This window comes from Anopheles marshallii, chromosome 3, assembly GCF_943734725.1.
Source record: "Anopheles marshallii chromosome 3, idAnoMarsDA_429_01, whole genome shotgun sequence".
In the NCBI taxonomy this organism is placed as follows: Eukaryota; Metazoa; Arthropoda; class Insecta; order Diptera; family Culicidae; genus Anopheles; species Anopheles marshallii.
Window position 1 is genome coordinate 60,976,034 of NC_071327.1, and position 27,665 is coordinate 61,003,698.

General features: G+C 45.8%; 5 protein-coding genes across 5 annotated transcripts; 4 read left to right on the forward strand and 1 right to left on the reverse strand.

The window, feature by feature from the left end:
- The first annotated feature begins 1,442 nt into the window (after nucleotides 1-1,442).
- Nucleotides 1,443-6,139, forward strand: LOC128716142 (serine/threonine-protein kinase 3). Its single transcript, XM_053811062.1, has 5 exons — nucleotides 1,443-1,465; nucleotides 3,962-4,770; nucleotides 4,843-5,214; nucleotides 5,288-5,883; nucleotides 5,969-6,139. The coding sequence occupies exons 1-5, from the start codon at nucleotides 1,443-1,445 to the stop codon at nucleotides 6,137-6,139; spliced, it is 1,971 nt and encodes a 656-aa protein (XP_053667037.1).
- Nucleotides 6,140-8,090: 1,951 nt separating this feature from the next.
- LOC128713321 (uncharacterized) lies at nucleotides 8,091-9,380 on the forward strand. The gene is made up of 2 exons (XM_053808181.1): nucleotides 8,091-9,041; nucleotides 9,153-9,380. The coding sequence occupies exons 1-2, from the start codon at nucleotides 8,106-8,108 to the stop codon at nucleotides 9,378-9,380; spliced, it is 1,164 nt and encodes a 387-aa protein (XP_053664156.1). The 5' UTR covers nucleotides 8,091-8,105.
- A 2,976-nt stretch (nucleotides 9,381-12,356) lies between these two features.
- Nucleotides 12,357-15,033, forward strand: LOC128712951 (ras-interacting protein RIP3-like). Its single transcript, XM_053807816.1, has 3 exons — nucleotides 12,357-12,434; nucleotides 13,997-14,971; nucleotides 15,016-15,033. Exons 1-3 carry the CDS (start codon nucleotides 12,357-12,359, stop codon nucleotides 15,031-15,033), a joined length of 1,071 nt encoding a protein of 356 aa, XP_053663791.1.
- Nucleotides 15,034-15,079: 46 nt separating this feature from the next.
- Nucleotides 15,080-17,224, forward strand: LOC128714065 (WD repeat-containing protein 26 homolog). The gene has a single exon (XM_053808943.1). It carries the CDS (start codon nucleotides 15,080-15,082, stop codon nucleotides 17,222-17,224), a length of 2,145 nt encoding a protein of 714 aa, XP_053664918.1.
- A 4,704-nt stretch (nucleotides 17,225-21,928) lies between these two features.
- On the reverse strand, nucleotides 21,929-27,310 carry LOC128710866 (E3 ubiquitin-protein ligase RNF185-like). The gene is given in 2 exon segments (XM_053805720.1): nucleotides 21,929-22,808; nucleotides 27,267-27,310. Coding segments are annotated over 2 exon segments (924 nt in total).
- Between the last annotated feature and the right edge of the window lie 355 nt (nucleotides 27,311-27,665).

Below are 27,665 nucleotides of genomic sequence, written 5' to 3' on the forward strand. Positions count from 1 at the left end.
TTGCGTGCAAACATTCCGGAAGCCGCTGCTGCAACCGAGTGCATTCGCCTTCTTCACGTCTCCCTTAGGCGTGAGAGTAAGAAAGTGAGAACAGAACAAGCAAACCCATAAATTCCACGCGTGCTTGTGTGATGTGTGAGAAAAATATTAAATGAAGAAGCAATAAATAAAGGTTGGTGTGTGGCCGTCGTCCAAGTCCAACCCTTTGCGTCGGTGTGCAGCAAGAGGGGGCATATACATACACCCGCACGCAGTGCATTCACAACTATAGAACCCGTCGAATGCAACAGTATCATTGACTCCGCGGACAAAACGGTGGAGGACGCGCGAGTGCATCGACAGTGTGTCGTTTGCAGTGGGTACAACATCGGTGAAAGCGTTTGCTGCCAGTGGCCTTGAAAATTATCCTCGACGGTACGAAAAAAACGGACTGACGAAGCAGCAGAATCGTCACCTATCGGCAACTCTCCCAAAAAAGGGAAATTGGAATAGAAATTCGGCAAAGTTCGTAAAAATAGCTTTTAATGCAACACCATCTAGTGTGCGAAGGAAGATCACGAGTGTGTGTGCGCGCGGATTTGGAAACAACGATTTGGTGCTGTGGTAAACACATATCAGCAATCACTCCGGCAGGCTCTGTAATGCAGCCGGACGATGCTTTTATCGCAATAAGTAGCATTCCATTCTGCTAAACATACCGGATAGAAATTCTGACGAAGAATACAGCTGTGGGAGCGTGTGTGTCGTTACAAAAAAGGTGAACTGGTGAATAAAATTTGTGTATTGTGGTTGCGGATATAAATACTACACCTGCCATAACACATCAGGTGCAGCTGCAGTTTAATGTGCATTTGTTCGGTTTGAGTGCCTGTGTCCAAACTTCCGCGGACCGTATGGGTCAGTTAAATCAATCCCCGCGTACTGCCCTTTCGTCGGCTAGCAACCATCGCCTAGATGCCAAACCAGCGTGTGTGATCTAGTTTTCCATTTTTGTTTTTCTCCACCTTTTTTTCCTTTCATTCCGTTGCGGTTTTGTCTTGGCTATCGAAAAATTGCTCGCCGATTTTAATTAAGCAGCCAGTTAAAAGTTTCTTTTCCTGATCTGTTCCGTGATCTCCCGGGCGGAGAAACAAATATTTTCGTCTGAGTTCAATTTCTCCAACATTTCTACTTACTTTCCTTCGAGTGCAATCGAAGGTGAGTGGGAAAAAGCGCGGACACAGGGTTTGCAATACAGCAGATCGCTGCCTTCTTAAAGCTCCCCGGCTTAATCACACCTTTATCGTGCACCGTATATACACTACGGGAGATACCTACGCAATACGGACGCCACTGTCTCTGTCGTATCAAAAGTGTCGCCCCGTTTGTGCAGTTCCACCTGTGCTGCTCCGTACGGCCCCTCGTAACTCCCGGTACCTGCTGCCCGAAGGTCTGCCCTTCGTATGCTGGCGATGTCTTCCAAACAGTAAGTATTCCCCTTTTCCCTACACCCTACCTACGTTGCAGTCACGTGTTTTTTTTGTTTTTCCTTCAGAAAAATTCCGAAAAAGCACGCACTTCTGAGCGCGAAATGCTGCCACAATCAAGCATGTAAATCACAAGTCGAGAATAACGATGGGAGAGAAAAAAACGGGGTAACCCCCAAAAGCAGGGTAGAACAGCACAAAGAACTCGCCACCTTCAGTCAAATGCTCCCCGCCAGTGGGGTGGCAAAACATAAGGCATGGAAGCGGGCGTGCTTGCTTGTTCAAGTCGAAAGCCTTTAACCTTCGGGGCATAATGATATGTGTGTATGGTAGTTGCGTTGTACAGCAGAGAGAAAAAAAAAATGACGCAAAGAACGGGATTTGGAAGGGCGGGAGCAAAGCTCTTCATCAAGCAGTTCTCTGATTCTTGGTGCCTCTTGTTTCTTTTTATTTGCTCTAACACTACGCTTCTTCTGTGCTTTGCTGCCAGTACGCGGTCGTCACTGTCGGGCGCTGTAGCAAATGTGTCCACACGTGGAATGATAGATATGGGAGGGAAGCATGATGATGATGGTAGAGCTCAATCTACGCACCCCCCCGAAACTCCATTCTGGAGACCGCTCATTCAGATGCACTGCAATGTACCCAGAACCCTTGCGGAAGCTTTGCTGTTCGACAGTCGTGGACAGGGTGCATAAAACAAAAAACGAAATCTAAAAGGTCCGTTTTTCCAGCGCGTTATGTTTACATTAGCACCATCACGTTCTTCGATGGTGCTGGTCCCCCTTTTATGGGGGTTGTATTAAGTAGCCGTACCTAATGGCGGCACTGTACTCAACCCGCGAAGCATAAGCGTGGCTTTAAAATAGGCTCGGCCATTAAACCATTTGTAAATAATTTATTGTAAGTAGACATTGCATCTTCAATTAAATGATGCCAAAACGCTAGGTACAATTAGTTTATGGTTAATTTTTAATTGTATATGAGATTATTTAGTACAAATTGTAAAATTTCAGTCATTTCTGGAATCTGTACAAGTTTAAATAGAATTTGTCCATGTAGGTAATGAATCCTTCCCAATTTTGGGATATTTTGCAAGTTGGTATAGGGTATAAGCTGGTAAAATTTTTAACTGAATTTACCAACTTTTAACCAACTCGGAAAAGTTTCATTTGGTCTCAAATCTTTGGTACTTTCGTACAAGACGATCATAAATCTTTCGTACTCCAGGTTTGTCACTTGAGCTCGCGAACCCTGTATGATTCATCAATTCATTTTAACAGTTTCAGGTGTAAGGAGAAACAGGTTTTGTTTTGATATTGTTGAACCTCGAACCCCGAACACGGTCTGGCACGATCTATATTTCCGGTTACTTATAAAACCTTACACCACCCCCGTAGGGCATCGTCATCTTTCCGACAGGAAGAGCAAAGAATGTCAGGTTTAAAAGGCGTTCCATTGTATTTTGTACCGATGTAAGCCCTTTTAGAAGTTTGAGTTACGAGGCATTAAATATTGATGTACGTACTACCGGTGATGGAATACCCGTATCGATTGACGGTTACATTACCCAAAGCTTTCATTACAATTACCAAAGAGCAATAATTTATTAAATTGGAGAAAAAAAAAGTTCTATCACTGTGACAATTATTTGTTGTGAAAGGAAAAAAAATGGAGAAGGACGAAGAATGCGTTGGGAACATTCCACAATCTGCTCTGCTTATGTGGAGCAGCTCGAAAGCTTGTACAATGTATGACGAAGGAACGAACTAGGATACCAAAAAAAATGGCCTCCCGTTAGTGGGTGGGCGGTATCTTCCTCGTGGAACACGCCGGTTGCTTTGCAATGGGCACAAAACCCTGACCGAATAATGCTGCTAAATCATGTAGAACGTAACGCTTGCTGGGAGGATCGATGACGATGTGTTAGTTCTGTTATGTTACAGAAATAGTTTTCAAATAATCGATATACCACTTGGCTGCCGTTGAATGTAGGCAACGGGTTAAGGTATTGCTTTACCAGGGTAAGGTGGTGACATAGCGAAAACATTCAAAGGAGACCACTTTTGATCAACTTAAGCGGTAGAATATGATAGAAACGAGAACCGAGGTATCGTGCTACTGCAGTGCCCATCGAAAACTCATCATCATCATAAGCGGCCTTCCTTCCTTCCGGTGTATGTTTCGGCGTCGTGCGAGGATGGTACATGTACTTGATGGTTGGAAGAATGAAATTATTGCTATTGGCTAATACTATCACGAGTCACATGTCGATTCGCTTGTTGGTCTTCACATTTCTCCATGGCGGATATCGCAAGCAGGAGAAATTATAAACTCGTTAGGAAAAAAAGGATGTTTGCCGAATGGAAGGGGTAATTGCGTGACAGATTGCGTTACAACCCGTGTCTGGTGTGGCAGGATAAAAATAGCCCGACTTTGTAGTATTATATCGAAGGATCTCATAAATGTTTCTTATGTTCCCCTCTCGTTTGCAGTGAACTGAAGAAACTCTCGGAAGAAAGCTTAACACGGCAGCCGGATGAGGTGTTCGACATTATTTGCAAGCTGGGCGAGGGTAGCTATGGCTCCGTGTACAAGGCACTGCACAAGGAGAGCGAACAGGTGCTCGCCATCAAGCAGGTCCCCGTCGATACCGATCTGCAGGAGATCATCAAAGAGATCTCGATCATGCAGCAGTGTGACTCACCGTACGTCGTCAAATACTACGGTAGTTACTTTAAAAACACGGATCTCTGGATCGTGATGGAGTACTGTGGCGCCGGTAGTGTATCCGATATAATGCGGCTACGCAAGAAAACCCTTTCCGAGGACGAAATCGCAACCATCCTGATCGACACGCTGAAGGGGCTGGAGTATTTGCATCTGCGGCGCAAAATCCATCGCGACATCAAGGCGGGCAACATACTGCTCAACTCGGAAGGCCACGCCAAGCTGGCGGATTTCGGTGTTGCCGGCCAGCTGACGGATACGATGGCGAAACGGAACACGGTAATTGGCACACCGTTCTGGATGGCACCGGAGGTAATCGAGGAGATCGGGTACGACTGTGTGGCGGATATTTGGTCGCTGGGCATTACGGCGCTCGAGATGGCGGAAGGGAAACCACCGTACGGGGATATACATCCAATGCGAGCCATCTTCATGATACCGACGAAACCGCCACCATCGTTCCGTGATCCCGATATCTGGTCGCCGGAGTTTATCGATTTCGTAAGCCTGTGTTTGGTGAAGAATCCGGAGGAACGTGCGACTGCCACCGATCTGCTGGCCCATGAGTTTATTGGTAAGCTATTGAATGCTTTTCTGGTGGTTTTTTTGTAACGTATTGCTAATGACATGCGATTCCCCGTTGCAGGCAATGCCAAACCGTGCAGCATACTGAGCCAAATGATAGCGGAAGCGAAAGAAATTCGGGAAAACCAAAGCTACAGGCATGCGGCTGCCATTAGTCAAGCTAACAAACAGCTGCAGAACAATAGTAATAACGCGAATGGGCATGACGGTGGTGATTCGGACGATGAGGATCAGGTGAACTCGAGGACGATGAAGGAATTTCCTGCCGACTGCGGTACGCTGGTGCCGGGTCGTGGAGACGAAGGTGACGGTACGATGATTGCGCACGCCGATTACGGTACGCTGGTGCCCGACAATGGGACGATGGTGGAGCTGCAATCCAACCTGGGCACGATGGTGATCAATTCCGATTCGGAAGAATCGACTATGAAAAGTGAGTTTCTTTGTGTCGACAAGGTGTTTGTGTAGGACAATGTTAACGATTTTTTTTTTTCTCATTTCCACAGGACATGATACAAATCCGGATAAACCGAAATATAGGCCCCTGTTTCTTGACCATTTCGACAAGAAAGAGGCGGAAGCTGCCAGTTTCGGTAATAGCAAGGTTGCCGCAGTAAACAACCACCACCATCATCATCAACTGCAATCGCCACCATCCGCGATGAGTTCGTTCGACGATGGATCTCCGTCGGTCGATATGCAAGCGGAACATTCGCCCGCCTTCAGCCCACAGACGACACCGATCGCCTCGCCGCAACAACCACACCTTCCACAGCCTTTAGCAACATCACCACAGCAACCTCAGCCGCAGGTGCAGAAGATCGTTAGCAATCTGGTTGCACCGGCGGCACCCGCAGCGCAAGCCTTTCCAGCCACGCACAGTCCGGTCTCTCCGTCAGCACCACCGATGACGCAAAATTTCCAAGACCACCAGCAGCATCAACACCAGGCACTGCAACAGCAACAGCAGCAGCAACAGTTCAATGAAGAGCGACAACGATATCAATCGCATCTACAACTGCAATTGAATCAAATCTCCGCCGTTAGTCCCAATATGCATCAGATGCAGTTTTTGCAACCCACCGCGGCCGAGTATGATTCGGTAAGTGGACACATTGCGACTGTTGATGGTTTCTAGGTTAATATCTGTTTACCGCTTACTAATGATTTATTACACCTTATTACAGCTTAAGTTTATGAATTACGAACAGTTGGAGCAACGGTTGGCCAGCTTAGACAAGGAAATGGAGAAAGAGCTGGCGGAAACAAAGAAGCGTTACACCTCAAAACGCCAGCCGATTCTGGACGCGATCGAGGCCAAGCAACAGAAGCGACAGCAGAAGCTGGAAGAGTTCTGAGTAGTCGCCAGTGTAAGGGTGAGCGTGGCCAATTCATCATGGTTCCCACACGATGATGTATGTACGCGATTCGTTGATTTTAGTAATTAGTGCGTAGACTTATTTAATAGGAATAATTTCAAACCAAGGCTGCCGTCATTTAGTTGCGAACTCCTATTACTTTTTTAAACATATCTACCAACCGTTGGAACAGGGGACATCCAATTCCCTGGTAGGGTGCTGCTTGTCGCTAGAAAATGACGTCTGTTTAGGTATTCTAAATGCTTTTACCGACAAAATGTATCCATCAAACGGTGTTTGCGTGTTGTCTGATATTACCTGCATAAAAGCAATACTTGCACAATAATGTGTGAACGGATGGACGGTGTGGTGAACAGATCTGATATTTTATTTTAACCCTAAAACCCAGCAAAGCGACCATTCATCCCCATCTTTCTGGGGCTTGTTGATTAGCTGCGAGATACAGGAAACTGATTTTAGAGGGCCTCTGGTTTTATGTTTTCTACATGTTTGATCCTCACGTGTCATGGTCCGTCCCTTGAAGCAAGTGCAAACACAATGTCACAATTGCACTTTTTGTTAGGTTGACATTTTTCAGGCTGGTTAAGATTACAGTGACCGTACATGCGAATTAAATGCATTCTCTCCGGATTGACAAGAACATTAGGATGAGGTCCTTATTGAAGTGACGATACAGCAATGCATACATTTATATTACGACTTTTATGCTGCACTGTTAAAGATGAGTTTGCTTGCATTAATCGAACCTAATGCTGCTTTGGGTGGTCAATTTTGTGATGCTGGCGCCTCACCCCAACCAAATAATTTATTGACAAATCGTTAATCGTTACACATGCGTGAGAATGAGCGGGTGCGAGAAATAAATAGAACACTGAGTGTGATTCTAGCGAACGTGAATTAAAATTACCTTAAAAAGAGACAGACCTCAAACTAACCGAGAAGATTGAACGTAGAATACAATAATCCTGTAATAACTATAACCAGGGACGAGAAAATTATACATATATCCAGCAAGAGCGTAAATGAGACGATTATATACAAAAAAAAACAAACATACGCAAGCAACACAATGCAATTGAAGGACTCATCGATCGTAGTTGATCACACATTTTATACACTAACTAAGCCATATACCCTTGGTATGATAATAAACAAGATTGGTAGTGCTGAACACAGGAGTTAAGGGATCCAGGAGAACCAACATTAGACATTGGAGGAAAGGCTAAGTCTAGACAACTTACCTTGTTACATTAACATTAACGAAAGTGCTAAAAGTGAGAGACCCAAATGGTAGGTGATGGAGAACATAGCAATGAACAAAAGTGCTACATTTTATTCTTTAAACATATACAAGTTTATTGAGAAATAGTATCTATCTACCGCTGCTAGAGATATTATAAATAGGAAGATGATTAAACCGCATGGCGCAACGGCTATGCGCGGAAGTTTGTGGGAATGATTGATAAAAAGCAACGCGATAATAAACTAATCGCCCGGGATACAGGAATATGCGATTAAAAATTGTAAAGTAGTACGAAGACGCACCAAATAATGGACAGCAAACACGAACGTATTATTAACACAAAAACTCGGATGAACGAACACCCAAACACATGATAAATAAAGTTGAACTTTAAGGTTGCCATGCATTTATATTAAAATCAACTGTTCCTATGAAGCTGATCATTCTTTCGGAACCTTTCGATTCCGCAACATAAACGACAGCGAATTCCAGCACGTATGTGATTGCTTTTTCTCGACGCGTGTAGTGGACATCAAAACAAGTTGATTTCCAGCCGCAGCATAATCATTGGCGAGAAGGAGACAGCCGGTAAAGGAGCTAGAGCTTTCCCGTTCATACTTGCTGCATCAATTCGTGTTGCCTTTCACTCGCGGACACCCATGGTACGGCACCGCGTACACCAGTTGCATACACCGTGAAGCGATGGTCGTGTGGAAAGGTTTTACGTGGCAATGTAGAGTCCCTCGCGGGACGATCGTGCTTTATGCGCTGCTGTTTTGCCAATTGTACTCACTTGTTGGGACGCAACAGCAACCCCCACCGCAACAACAACAACATCCGCCGCCGCAGCAGCAACATCCGCCGCCGCAGCAGCAACAACATCCGCCACCACAGCAGCAACATCCGCCGCCACAACAGCAACATCCGCCGCCGCAACAACAACAGCCACCGCCGCCACAGCAGTATCAGCAACAGCATCCACCCCAACAGCAGCAACAGCATCCACCTCCACAGCAATTCCAGCAGCAACAGCCGCCACCACAGCAATTCCAGCAGCAGCAGCACCCACCCCCGCAGCAATACCAGCAGCAGCAACAGCATCCGCCTCCACAGCAACAGTTCCAGCAACATCCGCCTCCTCAGCAACAATTCCAGCAGCAACCTCCGGTACCTCACGACGTCGTCGGTCAGCATCCACCACAGGTGCAGCATCATCCAGCAGTAGCACTGCAAGACATCCCAGAACACGACCGACCATGGTACGAAATGCTACCAGCTGTTGCAATGGACTACAAGGTGCACATCGATGCCGGCAAGGAAGATTGCTACTTCCAGTACGTCCAGCAGGGCAGCACCCTCTATGTAAGTTTCCACGTTATCCGTGGAGGTGACGGAATGGCCGGATTCGCGGTGCGCAATCCTCGTGGTGAAATTGTCCACCCGTACCAGTGGCAGGCGTCCAGCGATTACACGGACGGGGCCGCCATGGGAGGTTTCTATGCCGTGTGTATCGATAATCAGTTCTCGCGATTCGCCAGCAAGCTGGTCAATCTGTACATTACCGTCATCCGGTACGAAGAATGGGAAAAGTTCACCAAGGAGATCGAAGATTTGAATGTGAACATGAACAACTTTACGGTATGTAATCAATGTAAACGACCATCCGTTTGGTACAGTCGTTATCATTAAGCGTCATGGTTGTAAATCTTATCGCAACTTTCCTCCGCGTTTCTGTCTCTCTCTATACAGGGCACCATTTCGACGGTGGAACGGAACTTGAACGCCATGTTCCAGTATCAGGCACATTCCCGCAACAACGAAGCCCGTGATTATGCGCTGATTTTAGACAACAATGCATATATCTGGAAGTGGTCGGTGCTGCAGATTCTTGTGATCGTTTTTACTACCTCGGTGCAGGTGTACTTCGTGCGGAAACTGTTCGACATTAAGACGGGCAGTGGCAAAAGTCGCATTTAAAAGAACCGAATTTCGCAACGGAACCATGTCATTCCGGTCGAGCTGTTTCGATGATACTTACAATGTAACAGAGTGTTCAACGGAAGTGGAGATTCAGACGCACACCAATTTTCCCTCCCCGAAAGATGCCAGGAAAGTTTTTTTGGTTTTCTTCCATCGTTACGTGGCTTCCGTTACAGTATTGAAGGATTGTGTCCATTCCCTGATGACTTCCTGAATGACTGAAAGTGAATACAATCTGCTTTTGTTACACAATGGACCATGTTTTGTTGCATATGCTATTCAATTTGTGTAAGTAAAAAAGAGTGAGTATCAAGACGTAATAAAAATCTGTTGCTTTGCCTATTTCTCTGCAATCCACCTGTTTTCGGTGACAAGTGAAATTTAAAAAAGCAGCAACGCAAAACATAAACAAAACAAACAGCTGTCAAATGTTTCTCCTGAACCGCTCCATTGGTATTTTTTATTTCTATTTCTTCCCGTGGTTTGATGCTTTTTTGTTAGTAATAATTCGCCTTTCGATAAATCTCAACAATGTGCTAAATTGGTTTAATCTTAGTTATTGGAAATGTTTTTTTAAAGTAACGTGCGAACGATTTGTATCGTTGTTCTGCGCGCTGTTCTTAAAAAAAAGTTAAGTGTAATTTACACACAACAGAGCTTGCTTCATCGAGTGTCATTGATCCCATATTTCACATCTCAAATATAAGCCACAGTTTAAAACATGTATTATTAATAAAACTATAAAGATTTTTGATACAATTTTGTTTTACTCAAGAAATAAATTATAATTGGTCATCTACACATGTTGCTGCTCGACAGTTTTGGCAGTCTAGTGAGTGATGGTCCCACTGGACGATGGAGAAAAAGAAAGGGCATTAAACACGCCTTTCCTTCAATTCCTTTCACACGTTTGACATACATTCACAAATTTCCGATGATTCTGACGGTTTCAAACAAATCTGGTCATTTCCAACGTTTTCGACCGATTCCGGCTTTTCGGTTTATTTCGGACAATTCCAGCAATGCTGAACAGTTCCGGGATATTCCGAACGATTCCAATGGATCTGATTGCACCTCGGAACAGGTTCGAACAATTTTTTTGCATTGTTACGAACCAGCTCCGGTGTATTTTTGAAATCAATTTTAACCATCTCTACTGGCATAGTTAGCCATGTCGCATAGTTCCATCAACATGCTGCGTTGTCAAACCTACGCTTAATAGCATCAAAACGATCGAAGCGACCATCCCTTTTAGCTGACGCGTTATTACGGTTTCGTTATTTGTGGTGTCAACGACGAATCAATTGCAATCTTCACTGCGCCGTGCTAAGAAAAACGCATCGTAAGAAAAGTAGGTTTTGCTTTGTCTCGCTATGGACACATATGTACGCAAGTGATGTTGATGGTGGTGCGCCTGTCCTCGAGATAATGCTACATTCATCTTTGCAAAAGTGTGGCAGATTATTGAAGGAAATCAATGCGTGGAAAACCAATTCTAGTAGTAAGGTGATCTCAAATAGGGAAAGAATACGAATTTTTAAGATACTTATCGTGTGTACTCTTGCATTGCGAACAAAGACGTTCTTCTATAGCGCATAAAATAGAATTGTACAAAAAGAAATAGCTTCCATGCTCTGTGCGCGTACATTTTCTATATGTGTGAGTGTATTTTATGGCGAGTGTGACATTGTGAAAACATATTTTTCCCCTGGTTTGGAACCATTGCAATTACCCAGTACGCATCGGAGGCAATCGTGTGGTGTGTGTAGGAAAACTATGTTCAATTGTACGAACATGATCATTTCTTTCGTTGTCGAACAAATTACTATTACGATGTTATTCGTGAGATGTGTGTGAATGAGTGAGAGAGAGAGAGAGGTATGTGTTTAAGCGAGTGTAGCAAACCTCGGAAACATTTTTCAATGGAGTAGGCTAACAAAACGGGAAAAACATTTTGTAGAACACTTGATCGGTTCTTTAGTGTGTGCGTGTTTAACGCTTGCTGTCCTACTTCTTTCCACACGTTCCGTCATACTTCTATTATTAATTCTTCTCAATAATGAGTGATGAGCCTACTGAAATCTGATTAAATCATGGAGTTTAAGTTGGATTATACTATATTGAGGTGTTTAAATTTATTATAAACAATATTGATAAGCTTGAAAGTACTAAATGGATCGATGTAGATGTATGCGTGTATCTGCTAAACTGCCATTATGAAAACCATGTTCGCTAAAGGTGAAACTAACTGGACGACTCTAGGTCCATCGTTGCTTTCGATTGCATTTAAACAAACCGAAGTGAAACAACTGCTTTTTAATTTGGGCTTAACAAATGGGATTTTGTGTGAAAAAAAACTATAAACATAGGAGACAAAGAAACATATGAAGCTGCGCTCGTATGCGTGTGTGCGTAAACTCCAATTCATTTTACAATACGGTGTGAAATAGAGCCCAACAAGGATCGACAAGGAAGACATTGTCCTGTGCCTTGCGTTGTGTGTGTGTGCGTGAGCTAGAAAAGTGTGCGTATAAAATGTAAACAAAAACACAATTGCAATTGTTGGTGCTGCGACGCATAAACAATTTCGTTTTATTACACTGTTTTACGACGACATTCTAAAGTTTGCCTCTCTCGCAAAGTCATTTTGGTTTTTAAAACTTTGGTTCAGAGAATGAAAAGTAAAGGAAGACACACGAAAATTAAAATAACCAAAAGAAAAGCAACATTTATGTACAGCGACATCTACACCGCAGTGCCAAAGCGAAAAAGCTTTTTCCCGTTTACAGCAAAACTGCCAACAAGCAACTGTCAAGTATTGGTTTCAATTGGCTTCCGTAGTGACAGCTCGAACATGCTGTAAAAAAAAAGATTTTTTTTCCGATCATTAACAATTGGTGAACTCATTTTACTATAGAAAACGACTTCCACTGTTTTATTTTCTACATTAATTTGTTCCATGTAACGTGAAACATGGCGCATCACCCTGCACATAATACGCAGCTACATCATCACAATCATTCGTCATCAATAAGAATCAGCTGGTTTGTGGTACAAGAACCGTAAATATTATGCTGATGTTTTCTCTTTGTTACGCGAACGATGCTACTCACACTTTGCATCGTTTTCGATCTCGTTACACGCACACAATCGTACATCGCACATACAGATACGTTAGTAGCAAGATGCAGCAAAGGGCTACAACAACGCATTATATGCATCTTTGTCAGACTTTTCTTCTTCGGATCGAATATTTTCATTCTCCGTGTAACTGCTTCTCTTTCTTGCCGACGACAAATGGTATCATGACGAATGTTGTGTTTCTCGCTCAATGGCTCCTGCATTTTGGTTCATGCTAGTGTGCGTAATATTTGGGCTACCCATGCTGGCATGGTATGTGTTTGTTGCGTTCGAGAGTGGTGCAGACACTTTTCAATGGGAGAAAAAGAGAGATAGAGAAAGAAAAACAAGATGAACGAATACAAACGTTCGAACGAAAGGAGGAAAACAAGCCCAACGAAAGTACATGTGCTAGAGTAGGACAACAGTTCCCTTTCCGTTCCATCGTTTCTCCCGCACAGCTTAAATCATTTGATTTAGCACAGCCCTCTGGTACGTCAAAGTGAAAACCATTCAAGACTTGTCGTCTTAGCACTAGTAAGTAACAGGCAATCACAAAATCACAGCAAATCAGAGAACTAGGAAGTGATTCGATAGAACGATGGAGATTGCAGATAAATGCAATCCATAGTAATTCATTAGCATATAAATTTCCTTGTGCGACAAACAACAAAAAATATATAGGTTTCGTGCACTTTGAGCCACTCTCCAACGATACACACGGAGCAAAAATGGAAGAAGGAGAGAGGGCATACGAATCCGAATAAGTTCGTGCGAAAACGTACCCACCGTGTCCGTCCAACCATATCAAGCAGCAGTGCACCATCCGTGACGATTCGATGCACTTTTAATTTCGTGACAAGTGTATGCGTTTGCTAACGGTGATCCCCCAACATCTTTTCCTTTATTCTAGTTGCATTAGAGTGTTTGCTATCATCGACGGTTGGAGTCGATGAAGTTTGGCCAGCAGGAAGTGACAAACTCTCGGGGGCTGCATCGAATTAGATGCAGCAGCAGCAGCAGCAGCTTGTCATTTTTTCATCTCTCGTGTTGCAATAGGAGCGAATCGGACGTGTGCATGCTCTAGCAAGGCAAGAACGGATAAACGACGACCAAGACGGAGGTGTTACGACGACGTCGGTGTCTTTTGAGTAGTAGTAGGCTGCGCGAAGACACCACACACCACAGGATCGGAATAGAAGTGAGAGCTCTGCGGTTTTTGAGGGAAGTGGAATTAGTGGCTCAAGCGCACCTTCGTCGTCTAGATTAATTTTCCTTTTTTGGTAAGTATTTCGTAAGAAATGTGTGTTCTTCTTCTAATTAGCATTTAATGGAAGATATACGCATTCCATTATTCTTCAAGTCTAAACTTATCTTAACATTACGACTTACAGCGAGGACAGTACAGATGATTTAATAATTGTATGTTTTCTTCCGTTATCTCGAATGTCTTGTTATTGTTGCACTCAGAGTTTGAATGGTGCCCTCGATAGAAACTCAAAATTGATTGCCTTCGGAAACCGATTGGCGGCGGCTCTTCGGCAAGGTCCTGCTCGTCCTCGTCGTCGTCGGACGAAGACCTCAATGAACGACCACCACCACCGCAGCGGAGGAAGTTCTCGTGCCAGACTACGCAAGACTTGCCGTCAGCCGACGGTATCGGAATTGTCGTCGTTGTGGTAGAGAGTCAGCCGGACCAGCCGGAGCAGCAGGTGCAGCAACGCGAAACAGTCGGAAGGAGTTTCGCGGTGGCAGAACCGGAGCAACAGCAGCAGCAGCAGCAACGGCAACTAGCAGCGGCAGGTGAAGTCGAACACGTAAGGGAGGAGGAGCAGCAGCCGGTCGAGGAGCAGCACCCCCAGCGACGCCTGGCTGTGGCCGAACGGGAGAAGGAGGAACGGGAGGGCGACGATAGTCGTCCTGCTGCTGCCACCACTACCGCCGCTAGTCGTCGAAGGTCGCGGGTAGTGATAGTGCCAAGTGGAGGAGGCGGAAGTGGAGGCAGAAGCGAAGGTGGTGGAGGTGAAGAAGGTGGTATCGGTGACGGAACTGTTGGTGTTGTTAGTGGTGGTGGTAGTGGTAGCGTCGCGCTAGCAGGATTACCCACCGCCGAGTCAGCGGAACGAATTTGCACGAAACGCCGTAGTACGAGAACGGCCACACAGCGGCACAGTAGCGTGGTGGCCCCCGTGGCCGTAAGTGAACCCCATTCAGGGCTAGTGGTACAGCACCAGCTCGGCGACGCGTCCAGTCCGTGCCGTCTTAGATCGTCGTCCTCCACGTCGTCGATACAGTCGCTGCGTCAGCAAGCGTCGGTCGGTACGAGCGACGGGCATTCACTTCATCATCATCATCAACATAATCGTTCCGCACGCGCGTTAGACACATCCGCTAGCAACAAAGACTCGGTGCAGCATCGGGAAGACGACGCAATCGAGCGCAGAGCGGTAGCGGACGAACCCGGTGCAGTAGTGGAGGAAGCGGGTAGCTGTTACTACATTGCCGCGAGTAGCGAGCAGCAGCAGCGTAGTGACGAAGACGACGATTGCAGTCCACGTTCGAAACGCCGGCGAAAGATGCTGAACGATAACATCGGTGGTGGTAATCGAAACGGTGCGGCCGCCGCCGCCGCCGGTCTTGCACCGGTGGCCCCCTCCTCGACCGCCTCACCGATGGACGCGTCCAACTGTGATCTGAATGGTCACACCGTGACCAACAGTAGTAGCAGCAGCAACAACAGTAGTAGTAGTAATAACGCCACCGCTAGCAATAATAGTAGCAACCCGGCCGAGAACGACAATGGCATGGGCAACAACAACAACAATGGACTGACTGCGAACGGTGATACGGGTGGAGGTGGAGGATCGCGCCCCTTACCGGCACAGAGGACCGTAAAGCTGGACCGCACAAACCAGGATATCGTGCGACTGATCGGACAGCATCTGAAAGACATTGGGCTGGAGCGGAGCGCCGAGATGCTGATGCAGGAATCGGGTTGCTGTTTGGAGCATCCGGCCGCAACAAAGTTCCGCATCCACGTGCTGTCCGGCGACTGGAACAAGGCGGATCACGATCTGCAGGAGCTGCAATCCATGGTCGACATCCGGACCGATCGGACGAGCATGAACGAGATGAAGTTTCTGTTGCTCGAGCAAAAGTATCTGGAGTATCTCGAGGAGGGCCGTCCGATCGATGCGTTGCATGTGCTGCGTAACGAGTTGACACCGCTACAGCACAAGACACCGCGCGTCCATCAGCTCTCGTCGTACATGATGTGTACGAACAACCAGGAGCTGTATGCGCGGGCCGGCTGGGAAGGCAAGGGTTCCAAATCGCGCACCCGCCTCATGGATCGACTCCAGTCTTACCTGCCGGCGACGGTAATGCTACCTCCGCGGCGACTCCGTTCGCTGCTCGTACAGGCGGTCGAGCTGCAGAACGAACGCTGCCAGTGTCACGACATGACGTGGAGCACCAGCATCGACAGTGTGTCACTGTTGGTCGACCATAATTGCAGTGCGGACGGGTTTCCGCTGCAGCCGCTCCAGGTGCTGAATGACCACTCGGACGAGGTGTGGTTCTGCAAGTTCTCGCCAGACGGGCGACGCCTTGCGACCGGTTCGAAGGATAACAGCGTGATCGTCTGGGAGGTCGACCCGGTAAAGCTACTCCTGCGCAACAAACGATCCTTCGAGGGGCACACGTACGGCGTTTCGTACATTGCCTGGAGCCCGGATTCGAAACACTTCATCGCCTGCGGTCCGGACGACTGTCCGGATCTATGGATCTGGGACGTGGAGCAGGAAAAGCTGGTGACGAAGTTCTCACACTCGACCGATGACAGTTTAACGTGCGCCGCCTTTAATCGCGACGGCACACGGTTCGTGACGGGCGGCACCCGCGGACAGTTCTACCTGGTCGATCTGGACGGCATTCTGCACGACAACTGGGAGGGTGTGCGCGTCAACGGGCTCGCCTTCCTGTCGGACAACAAGACTGTGCTGGCAGCGGACACGCACTATCGGATACGGGGCTACAGCTTCGACAACCCGCGCACCGATTACGGCATCGTGCAGGAACAGTGCCCAATCATGACGTTCTCGGTAAACTCGGCCGATCGGCTCGCCCTGCTCAACATCTCCTCCCAGGGGCTGCACCTGTGGGATCTGCAGGACAAGTGCCTGGTGCGACGTTTCCAGGGTGTCACGCAAGGCAACTACACCATCTACTCCTGCTTCGGTGGCGTAAACGAAAGCTTCGTGGCCAGCGGAAGCGAGGACAACAAGGTGTACATTTGGCACATCCGCCGGGAGGAACCGCTGGCCACATTAATCGGCCATACGCGCACGGTGAACTGTGTCAGCTGGAACCCGGTCTACCCGTCACTGTTGGCGTCCGCTTCGGACGACGGTACGGTACGGATCTGGGGACCACAGCAACCACAGACGCAGTGGAATGCAAACGGTGCGACTGGGTCGTTGCAACAGGCCAACCAACATCCGCAGGTGCACACGAATGGTAGTGCCGGTGCCGCCGATAGTGCCTCGATCAGTTCGACCGGATCTGCAACCTCCACATCATCATCAACCTCATCCTCATCCGGTGGAAGCGGTGGTGGCGGTGGTAGTGCTGGCGGTTCCGGTCAACCACCCAATGCAGGAGGCGGCGGAACTGGTGGCAGCATCGAAGTTCTATCGACATCGTCCTGGAATATCACATAATGTTAGGTGAGTAATGATACTATTGCAAGGTACTGGAAGATAAAAAATCGTTCGTTATTTGGAGTAGGCTTATTAGTGGACAACAGTCAAGGCAGGTCAACACCGGCCTCCAGTTGTAGAGCAAATGAACAACAATCGAAAAATGGAAGGAATCGCATTAGAGATACACATTGGCTGTTAAGGGGAAGCTTACATTAATGAGTAAATGAAGGTGAGAAATGGAATGATTAGAGCGGACAATCATTGCGTCTCCATTTGACATTCGTACACCACCGCGTTACGCGCTAGCGTAGTAGTGTTTGTGTAGAATAACTCGAAGCCATTGGTTGGCTGTTACCAGTGTAGGTCGGAACCGGGTACGAGTGAACTGCACAACCAAACGACCATGATACTGCGTGGATGAGCAACACAAACATCAGGAACTGTGTGGAACGGCGAGAAAATCAGGGAAAGAAAGCGAATGCTCTTGTTCACGGCTACCTTTTACTCGGCAGTGCAAACACAGCAGTGCGCCGGCACTGCACTTTGATAAGCATACCGGCCTTGGTTTTAAATTTCATCTATTACACTCCCGGACGCTAACCGAGAGTTGCGTTTTACAGTATTTTTTTTTTGCGCAGGGTAAAATGAATGCAAACAAGATAAGCGAAGAGAAAGAAAGGAATCGATTGATGCATTCGTTAAAAATAGCAACTATGTGTTTTAAATATAGATAATGCAACAGGGCATAGCGAAATAATAAATTGGTGTTGGGTCGGTACAATTGTCGTTTTGCTTAAAGACATTGGCCGGTTTTCTTCGCACGGCAATTCCGCTACCTGTTAGTTTTTGATAAGTATTAGAAAACAGTTTTACACACTTCCAACACAGTGGCATTTGTAGCATATGATATGCGATTTATGCAACACACATTGCGGACAATCAGGCGCGTCCCGTCCATAGTAGCCACAATAGTAATGTTGTATTTTTATTTACTTCTTCTTTCAGATATTTAAAACAAAAACCCGGTCTCAAGAGCGTATATTTAAGCGAAAGGGTTGTCCACCAACGCTAGCAGCGCCGCTCCACGGTGTTTGTGAGCACTGCGTGTGGTGTCGTGTACTAACTGCCCGGTACTGCTGCTGAGCCTCGTAGCTGTGTTGTGTTGTTGTCTGCCATCGTCGGTTCCTTGTTGCTGGGCAAAGGTTACGTAGTGGCAATAGGCGTGTGCGGGAAAAGTGTGTGGGTGTGTGTGTGGGCGCGCGCGTTTCATCGACCACGGAGAGCTGCCAGAGTCGGACTACTAGATCTCGATTGGTGAGCACACATCGGTCGGTGTAATAGAAATATGTTATAAGAGGGAAATCATAACAGATTCTATGAAACTTATAATACCGCAAATCCAGCGATTGGTGGTAATTTTAATAACCGAACGACGTTAATAAAACCAAGAAAAGGGAGATCATACAAAACGCAATAGTAAAATGAGCAAAATAGTGCAAAAGAAGAGCAGAAGGCGAATGCCACAGATTACGAAAGAAAGTATGAAAACTTTAACGGAAAAAGCCAATAGAAAGATTGGTGGAGTAAATGCTAAGATGAGTCTTAAGATAGGCTTAAGTGAGAGAGAGAGAGAGAAATGCAATTCATTCGCACGTAGAAACGAAATAAAATCAAATATAATATAACACAGTAGTAGCATATGTATGGATGCGATACAGAAAAAGAAAAACAAGTAGACCCGCAATTGGCTATCAAGGCGAAAGCAAAGCGTCAACCGTAAGTGAAGATGAGATGAAAACTGTCAGGCGATATGTAGTTGCATGCTGGCAGATTTTTTCATTCGATCGATATGAATCGAAGCAACCGAGGTTGGTGAAAGCGCAGAGGCAACACAAACGTATCGACAACAGAACGATCCAGCAAACACACACACACACGCGCGTGCAACCGTAAGGTTTGGTTTAGGATGTTTGGCTTAGAGTAATTATAGTAAGCAAAGCTGAGCGCACGCAAGTACTGATACTGGCGCGAACGTATGATTTTGCGTACAGTATGCAATAAAAGCAAACAGGTTGGAAAATGAAAACAAAATCGAAATTCGTGAATATTTAAGCAGAAGAAGCACAGTGAGGAAGAGAGAAAAAGCTTACCCCAAAAGTTGCCGAAGATCATCTCGGCAACGCTGAAAGCTGACGTACAATGCATGCGTTTTTTGGTTTCTTCTTCCTATTCGTTTTACTCTACTGACGGTTAGGGTGGCCCCGCTGGCTCGTTAAGCCTTAAATGAGAAGCGTGCAAAAGATAGTTTGTAACCCTACAAAACAATTCGGTTGATTGTAGTTAAGCTCGTACTTTGCGTAGTTAAAAGCGTATTTGATCCGTTCATGTGTAAGTTGAATCTAGAGTAATTTAGCGTTTTTTTTGTTCTGTTGTTTTCATTTTATTTTATCTTTCTCACATTGGAAAACAATAAAATGAATGATGAAAGTCGCTTCTTCTTTTTTCTATGTCGAGCTTTTCCATACCCCATTCTCTTCATTACCATTTTGCTTTGCTACGCGTTCTCGAAAAGGAGGGTTAATTTAAGTTGCTCATTAAGTTTAAGCGGGCACCTCATTCGATGTTGCGCGCAAATTGTTGCAACACACACACACACCCATTGCAGTTATGTTTAGGCAACGCAACAATGCATTGAAGTATTCCCCATGGAATGCGGTTACGAAAGGTGGGAAAGAAGCTTATTAAACAGTAGGATCAAGCAATCTTATCAATTAAAACAAAACCACAGAACACTATGAAACCATTACACACACCCACTCACTCACATGCTGACTCTAACGTTAGAAAGAAAAGAATTACTGATCGGCTAGTTATGCATAAAAAAAAACAAACCATAAGATTGTGCTATGCGAGGAGAACAACAAACGATATACAGAATGAAAAGGTTTTTGTTGGTTGAAAAATAAATAAGGCAATGGAAATCATTGAAAGCAGTAGTGCAAATTTATTATGGGACCTCCTTTCAACACTGTAGCTAAGAAAAATGGAACAACAATCGACACTGAATGATGCGCAGTGCGCCGGAGAAGAAGTGCTAGTCCGTTTTGTAGACAACCTGAGGAGAAGCTCGTTCTGGACTGATTTGCCATACACTCGTCATCGTCTTGTGGAGTACATCGTGAAACGTGAGTTGTGGTCCGGCTCAACTAAACTGCTCACTGTAAACTGTTATGTACGTTAGAATTTTTGTGGTAAAATCCTCCCGAAACGTTCCGTTTCTTCATTTCGGATATCACGAGTACTTCTTCTGAGGATATAACACTAATTCACGTCTACCTAAGCATAAAACTGGCTAGATGGTTTGCAGATCTAATGATCTAATATTTACTATTCTGACAATCTGTTGATGTTTCCTCGATGTTAATGTTGCTTAGAACAGTACAAGATTCATGATGATACTGACAAGGGCTTCGACATAGGTCAGCTTCGTTACTTACGGGATCCAGTACGCGACTTCTAGAAGTCCGGAGGTGCGACGACTGCTCGTTCCACGAATCGTCTTTCCATCAGAAGGCCGAATCTTAGAGGGATCTTCATGGTAACCTCAATCGGCGGAGATTTCAACGAATGGAAGGCGGGATAAAACAAACTTTTCCGTGCTTTTCCTACACTTTTTTTAGTAGAAAATTTTAAACTATTGTCCTTATTATCCTTTTCTTACCGTCTGTTAGATCTTCGACTTTGTTTCGGTTGTCAGTATAATAACATTTTTGTCAAAGTTATTTTATTTTCAGGAGTTTTGTTTTATTTCGCTGCTTTAATTATACCACTTAATTCTTACTGACACGATTCTACCATTTACGCCCATGCGTTTGCTAACGCGCCATACTTCCGTAAGATTCCGGGTGCCCGCAACATCAGCAAAACCTAAACGTGTTCGTATGAGTGTTTCCTTACTGTTTGCACCCAGGAAAGGAAATAGTAATTAAAAAAAATATATGGAAAAACACATTGTTGCAACAAAACGGGACACGAATTGTTTAAAAAAGAACCCATACGGAAAACGGAAGGATAGATTAGGAATACATATACATATACATACATAATTACAAATGTCTTCGTCGGCCCCGCTTGTGATTGCTGCAAATGCATTATACGCGGCGAACAGTTACTTTTTATACATAGTACATTCAATAAATTACATACACCTTTTATGCTGCAAAATACACGCACACACACATATCCACACGCTATATAAAATCATTTCCTCCTTGGTATCTTTTTGTGAGCGTAAAGACAATTTAGCTTATAATCGCTTTTTGCATCAATTTGACATGTTTTCTGTTTGCCATAAAACTTTAGTGCACTGTGGGCGTAATCATAGTTGGCTAAACTTCAATAAACAAACCCACCTTTTCTCTCTAAAATATCACAAAGCATATTGTACCGTGCAGATTTTGCTAATTATTACCATGATTTTAAATGTAAAGTTAACAACGAATTGTTTAGACATTACTCAACACAAGCTCAACTAAATAAGGCATTCCGGATTCTGTTTCACGATTAGCTACTCCGCCCGATTGCTCCTTTCTCCCCGTAGAGCCATCTCAGCCGTCATGTGTGTGTGTGTGTACGTGCATTTCTGTGTTACTTCAGCACTATAATGGAACGGGTTCTGCCATTGCACTCAACGCCCATTGCCACCAGCAAAACCCCTGCGCTCTAAGCCATGGCCAGCCAGGCTAAAAAGATGAGCGCCACGTACAGGAACACCTGCGAGAGGAACTGGTCCTCCTCGCCTTCGCGCGTATTCTCCCGCGTCACATTGCCCGCACCGCGGAAATCGCCAAAGTTCAGCGTTGAGGTAAAGAACCCGAACGGGAACGCACCGATGCCGAACGACATGTGGAAACTGCCGTCCCCGGTAAAGCTCTGGAACCCGTGCGGTTGTTCCGGCTCGGTACGCTGACCGGCCGGTCGCGGTGGTACGGTTTTGCGCGGATCTTCCTTGCTGCCACCGCGCCCGTACAGCGGTATGACCTTTTCCTTGCTGATAGAAGATTTGCACACCGGACAGGTGTTGCGGTACCCGTTCATCCACTGGTGGATGCACGGCCAGCAGAACAGATGCCCGCACATGCTGACCACCGCATCCTTGGCCGTGTCCAGGCAAATGTTGCACTCAAACATGGAATCATCCTTTTTCTCCTCCTCGCCCGCATCGGTGGAGGAAGAACCAGCCGCACCTTCGCCTTCGCCGCCACCTGCCTCCGGTGCCGTTTGTAGCTGTATCTTGCTTTTGCTGTTCGATCCGCTCCCACCGGCCGATTGCTGCGTGCCGTCGTTCAATTCATTCGCTGGTGGTCGTTTGGTGCTGTAGCTGGTGCTGCTACTGCTTCCGGGGCCATCCGAACCGATCATGGAAAAGCTGTACGATGTCGAAGGTTTACCACTGTCTGTCGTCGTCGTCGTCGAGGCAGACGAAGCGGACGTGTCCTCGTTGAGATCTTCTAGCAGGGGAGCGGTGGGCGTGTTGCCCACGGCCGGAGGAATATCTGTCGTTGATGCCATTCCGAATGGAATTAGAACACAATTTCACCACCTAAAACGATAAGAGGGAAAAGAAACAATTAGCTATGCCTGCCCCGACTAGAAACAATGCATATCGCTAAAGATGGTAAACACGTGGCTGTCTACTACAACCACAAATCTAAATCACACGTCGAAACGCATGGCAACGCCTACTCGGATTGGTCGTACAGCTGAAGCAAAAACGTCCCCGGTCTACATTATGCGAAGTCGTACCGACTGTGATGTGCGAGCGAAGAAGCACCACAATGAACGACAACTTGCAGCAGACCCCGTGTTTCGACAGCGTGTTGCATCGATGGTCAACGACTTCACAGTTGGAGGTGGTGGGAGAGTTGAAAGCCAGTTTGTCCACTCTATATTTCATCCGGTTCGGGGTGGTTTCCGTACGGGAGGTGTATTAGATTTTCGGTGCAGCAAAACCAATGAAGGACAAAGAACTCTCTTGCTCCAAGGTTTGCAAACCTTGTTGTGAGTTCTTTTGCATTTTGCGCACTATTTGCATATCTCGCTGCTGTCCCGTGTGTGGTAAATTTCCTACTTCCTTACGGTGCTATTGTTCTTATGCTGGGCATCAATACACACCACCACCACTTATCGGCCACAGTATTCTCCATCTTGTACACACACGCCAGGTGGCCCGCCTGTGGGAGGTTGTATGTCGCATATCGAACATCGATTGTAATGATGAAAACGTGTGCTCTACCCTCCGCTGTATCCGTGGCACCCGGTGTATTAGCAGCACGTAAACGTAATACACGTGTGACGTGTCCTTTCCGATGGCAGCGTGTTGTTTTTTTTTGCCGAAGGATTGTCGTGCATACGTATGCTAATTACGGTGCTCTCTGTCTTTAGTGTGGTGCCCACGTCATCATCGGAATGACGATCGAGCGACGGTGCTTACAAGCGTAACCTCACTTCAAAGGTGAAACGTTAAAGTGATTCCAGCGTGAATCCGCCGATTGTTATTGATTCTATTCTCTGTTTCTATTTGAAGAAACTCACATGCCACAGAATCTGTTAATACATTATTTTAACAAAGAACATTCGATCGTGTCTCTGCAGGTCTTTGGAGTATTTTTGTGTTGCTTAATGAATCTTTTGAGGAGAGCCATACATACGACTGTTTTAAGCAGAGCCTCTTATATGGCTCTTTAGGGAGAAGATTCAAATCAGGAATCAAATCGCCAGAGCAGAATGGCGTACCCTTTCAGTGGCCTTTGGTAGCCTAAAGCAGAACGGTAGTTGGATCCGTTTTGGCATTTGATGGTTCGGGAAGGAGAGAGAGGGGAGGGGGAGGTCAAATAAATCTTGGTTGATTCAATAATCTTTGAAATAGAGATTCAGATTCATTTATTCGGTTAAAAGATTCATGAAACTGAATCAGCTTTACGCAACACCATTTCGGTGTGCTGCAAAAAAAACAGCGAGAAAAAATTAAAAATAAAATCTTTGGTCAACCTAACCCCTAAATTGTGTAAAGCATCAACTGGTGCACAGATCTTCGTGTAATTTTCTGGAATTCCAACCAAGTTTCAACTTTGAACACTTTGGGCAATAACTTCGATGGTTTATCGGTATAATATCCACAAAATATTCCCGAAGCTAAAAACATCCAGAAATTGTTTTCGTTTCGGAAAGAACATCCGTAAAGACCAAACCGAAAAACAACCATCACAAGCAAAAGAAACGCAAATAAAATTGCGTCGGCAATACACCGCTGCTCGAGATTACCTCTTGCGACCGCATCGTACGCCCGTGCAGAAATTGAATTGATAAGAATCTTGTCAACTGCGTCATTACTGCTGTTAAGGTTATAAGGGGCCCGCACTCAACCGTGTGTAGTACCGTGCTATGTTTTCTCAGCTCATTGATCAGATCAAGTGGGGGTTCTTCCACTAAGCATAAAGCTTCGACCAGAGCATAACAACATCATAGAAAGCAAACGACCCTGACCGATCCGATCTTCAGTACTAACTGTACCTTACTTTAAATAATTTACAATCTTTTTTCTGCTTGATCTTCCTTGGGGCCACCACCACCCCACCAGAAGGTTAGTGCTACCAGCGCAGTGAACCTCGCGGAGGGACGGAAGGTTTTTAACAGGGCAAGCAACAACAAATTAGTCCACCTAGCTTCAAGGTTACGGACGGGCCGTTTTTGCGACAGCACCGTTTTGCCATCGCCGACCCGGTAGGACAAGGAGGCGTTTGGGGCGACCCAAATTGTGTTTGCAGTTAAATGTTTGCGCACAGTTCGGCACGTACGCTCGAAATATGAAAGGTGGAAAAAAGGCCCTTACCGTACATAAATATGCATGTAGGCACACACGGATGGAAATCACTTAACCCAACACAAGGGGGCGGTGGCAGTGTCTCGACAGTTACCGATGCAAAATCGGTACGGGGACGCCCTTGAATGAAGGTGATGAAGGGCGGTTTTTGTGGTGTGGAAGCGTTAGTGAAAATTTGCCAACGGATATCTCCTCACCTCGTTGCCGTTGAGGGATTGATTTAAAAAAAAAAACTGCAACCGTTGCAGATGGATGGAGCCATATTCAAGAGCAAATGTGTGCCCCCCGTTGGCAGATACTAGTTGGCTTCAGGACTAAAAGAGAAGCTTTTAATTAGCACACCGTTAAATGTTTGATGATAGTGGTCGAGCCCGCACACTGCAGCGTAGATGTTAGAAGTCATTCGACCAGCAAAACAATCTTTTTTGTGCGCCTAAAACCGCCTCAAAACGGTTTCACTCGGGAAGTGAAACGAAAAGGGGGCGTTTGGTTCAAGATCTTCAACGTTGGCATGCACGCACGACATTTGTGACGTCTTTCGCATGTGTACGAGTGTGTTGTATCCGTGATAGGCCTCATTCGTTATCAAATCACGCATCAAAAACCCACCATCATCATGTGATGTGCAGCTTGGATCCATCTCCGTTGACCGTGCGGGCTCGATTGTTCAATGGGAGGGCATCTTCATGTGTGTGAGTGTGTGTTTTTGTGTGAACCTTTCTAAAAGGTGTTTTCACATTTCCGCCAGATTGGCCGTTCGGTTGAAGTGCAGCGAGTTAGAGCTGAGTGTCGCTTCCAGGTCAGGAAGGGCAACATTTAACCAAAAACCGGTTGGGACCATCTTGAGGCTATCGATCTAGTTTTGCGATCCAATTCGATTCGAGACTTCCCGGTTCGATTCCGGGCACAACATTGTGTCGGCCCTGCGGTGATACCTTTTGAAGGTCGTGCCGCACATTAATGCCGCTCCTTCGCATTACACTAAAATTGAAAGCATACGAGAAAACATGAAGCATAACTCTAGAAAAACATAAAGCTGATAAAAAAAATGGTTCCAAGTCAGACAAGTAAGAGGGTTTAAAAAACGGTTGTCTACAGCCGCCAACATCCACACACTGGGGATTGTTTCTCGAACTTTACTATTTAGCGCTTCGATGACGGTTTGCAGTTCGCGGTAGCGAAACTGGTTTTTGATGTGTTGGACAGCCGAAAAAAAAGGATCTTTTACATTATGGACTGAAATCTCGTAAGCCGTGGCCTACAACTTACTGCCGGACCGTGGAAGGTTTGAAGATTGGGAGCGTAACACAAAACACATTCGTTCGCAGCCTTATCACATACTTCTTGCCACCAAATGGACACTAACTAGATCAAACGGTTTTACGCCGTAGTGTAGATTCAATTTACCAGACTGTGCTCTCGGTGGATCCAATCACGACACCACCCTCGAAAATACAGCCCGGAAAAAAGGAATAAATCCAACCAACAGCGCACAGCACAGGCGCACTATTTACTGTGTTGTGAACGTCAATTGGAACACGGGCATAGGGAACAAAACAGATGCACACACAAAACAAACCCCAAACCGGGCGGACACTTTTTCCCAACCCAGTAGCACATGATGGAAGAAGGGGGTGTCTACGTGGGGTTTTGGTGCAGAGCACTACTTGTGACATCCCTGTTGTTTGCACACACAAAACAACGAACACACACACACACACACACCCGGACAATAGCACAAAGTTGGGTTGCTTCTTTTGCACCCTCCCTTTCGAATGGGGGGTGATAGTGGGTTTTCTTCATGCACTGCATATTCCCCCCCAAGTTCGCGACGTTTCGATCGCGTTCGATTGGTACGAAATTGGATTCACTTTCCATCTGAATGGCTAACCCCTATCCTTGGGAAATTGTTTGAACGCGCGTAGTAGATTGGTGGATTCTTTTTTTTTTTTGTTACTGCAAAATAAGGGTTGACACAAATCTCCTATCTCCAGCTTTCCGCTATCAGAGACACAATGAATGCTTTGCAATATTTAGCTACAACTTTGTGATGCTAGTTCATAACTAAGGCACACATATTTTTTGAAGCAACACTCACTAGAATTCGGTATGCAGCACTTCGCGGCTTCTGCTCACGTATAGCACAATCGGCTCGTATTCAACAAAAGAGACACGTACGTGGGTTGCGATATCAAGTGATTGTTCCGATGATTCTCTATCATACATTCAACTGTTCGCGTGTGATTGTTGTTCGCATTCAAATGATTTCTGCACAAAAGCTTGCTGTTGCCATTTATGCTCCCAACAGCGCGGTACAGAATGGTCGTGATAAATGCACTAAACGATTTTCACTCAATTTCACGCGGGACCCATTGGACGTCCGCACCGTTTTAAAATAAGTTTGCTTATGATGAAATAATATTTTTCTTTTGCTACGGCTGACAGCTGCCCCACACCTCGAACAGCTCCGCAGCCGTCACAATGACAGTCGGAGTGCTAAAGCGCAGTTTACACAAAACAATTCCACCGCGCAGAAAGCAAAAGAATAGGGTATTTTCGATTATTTTCCATCATTCA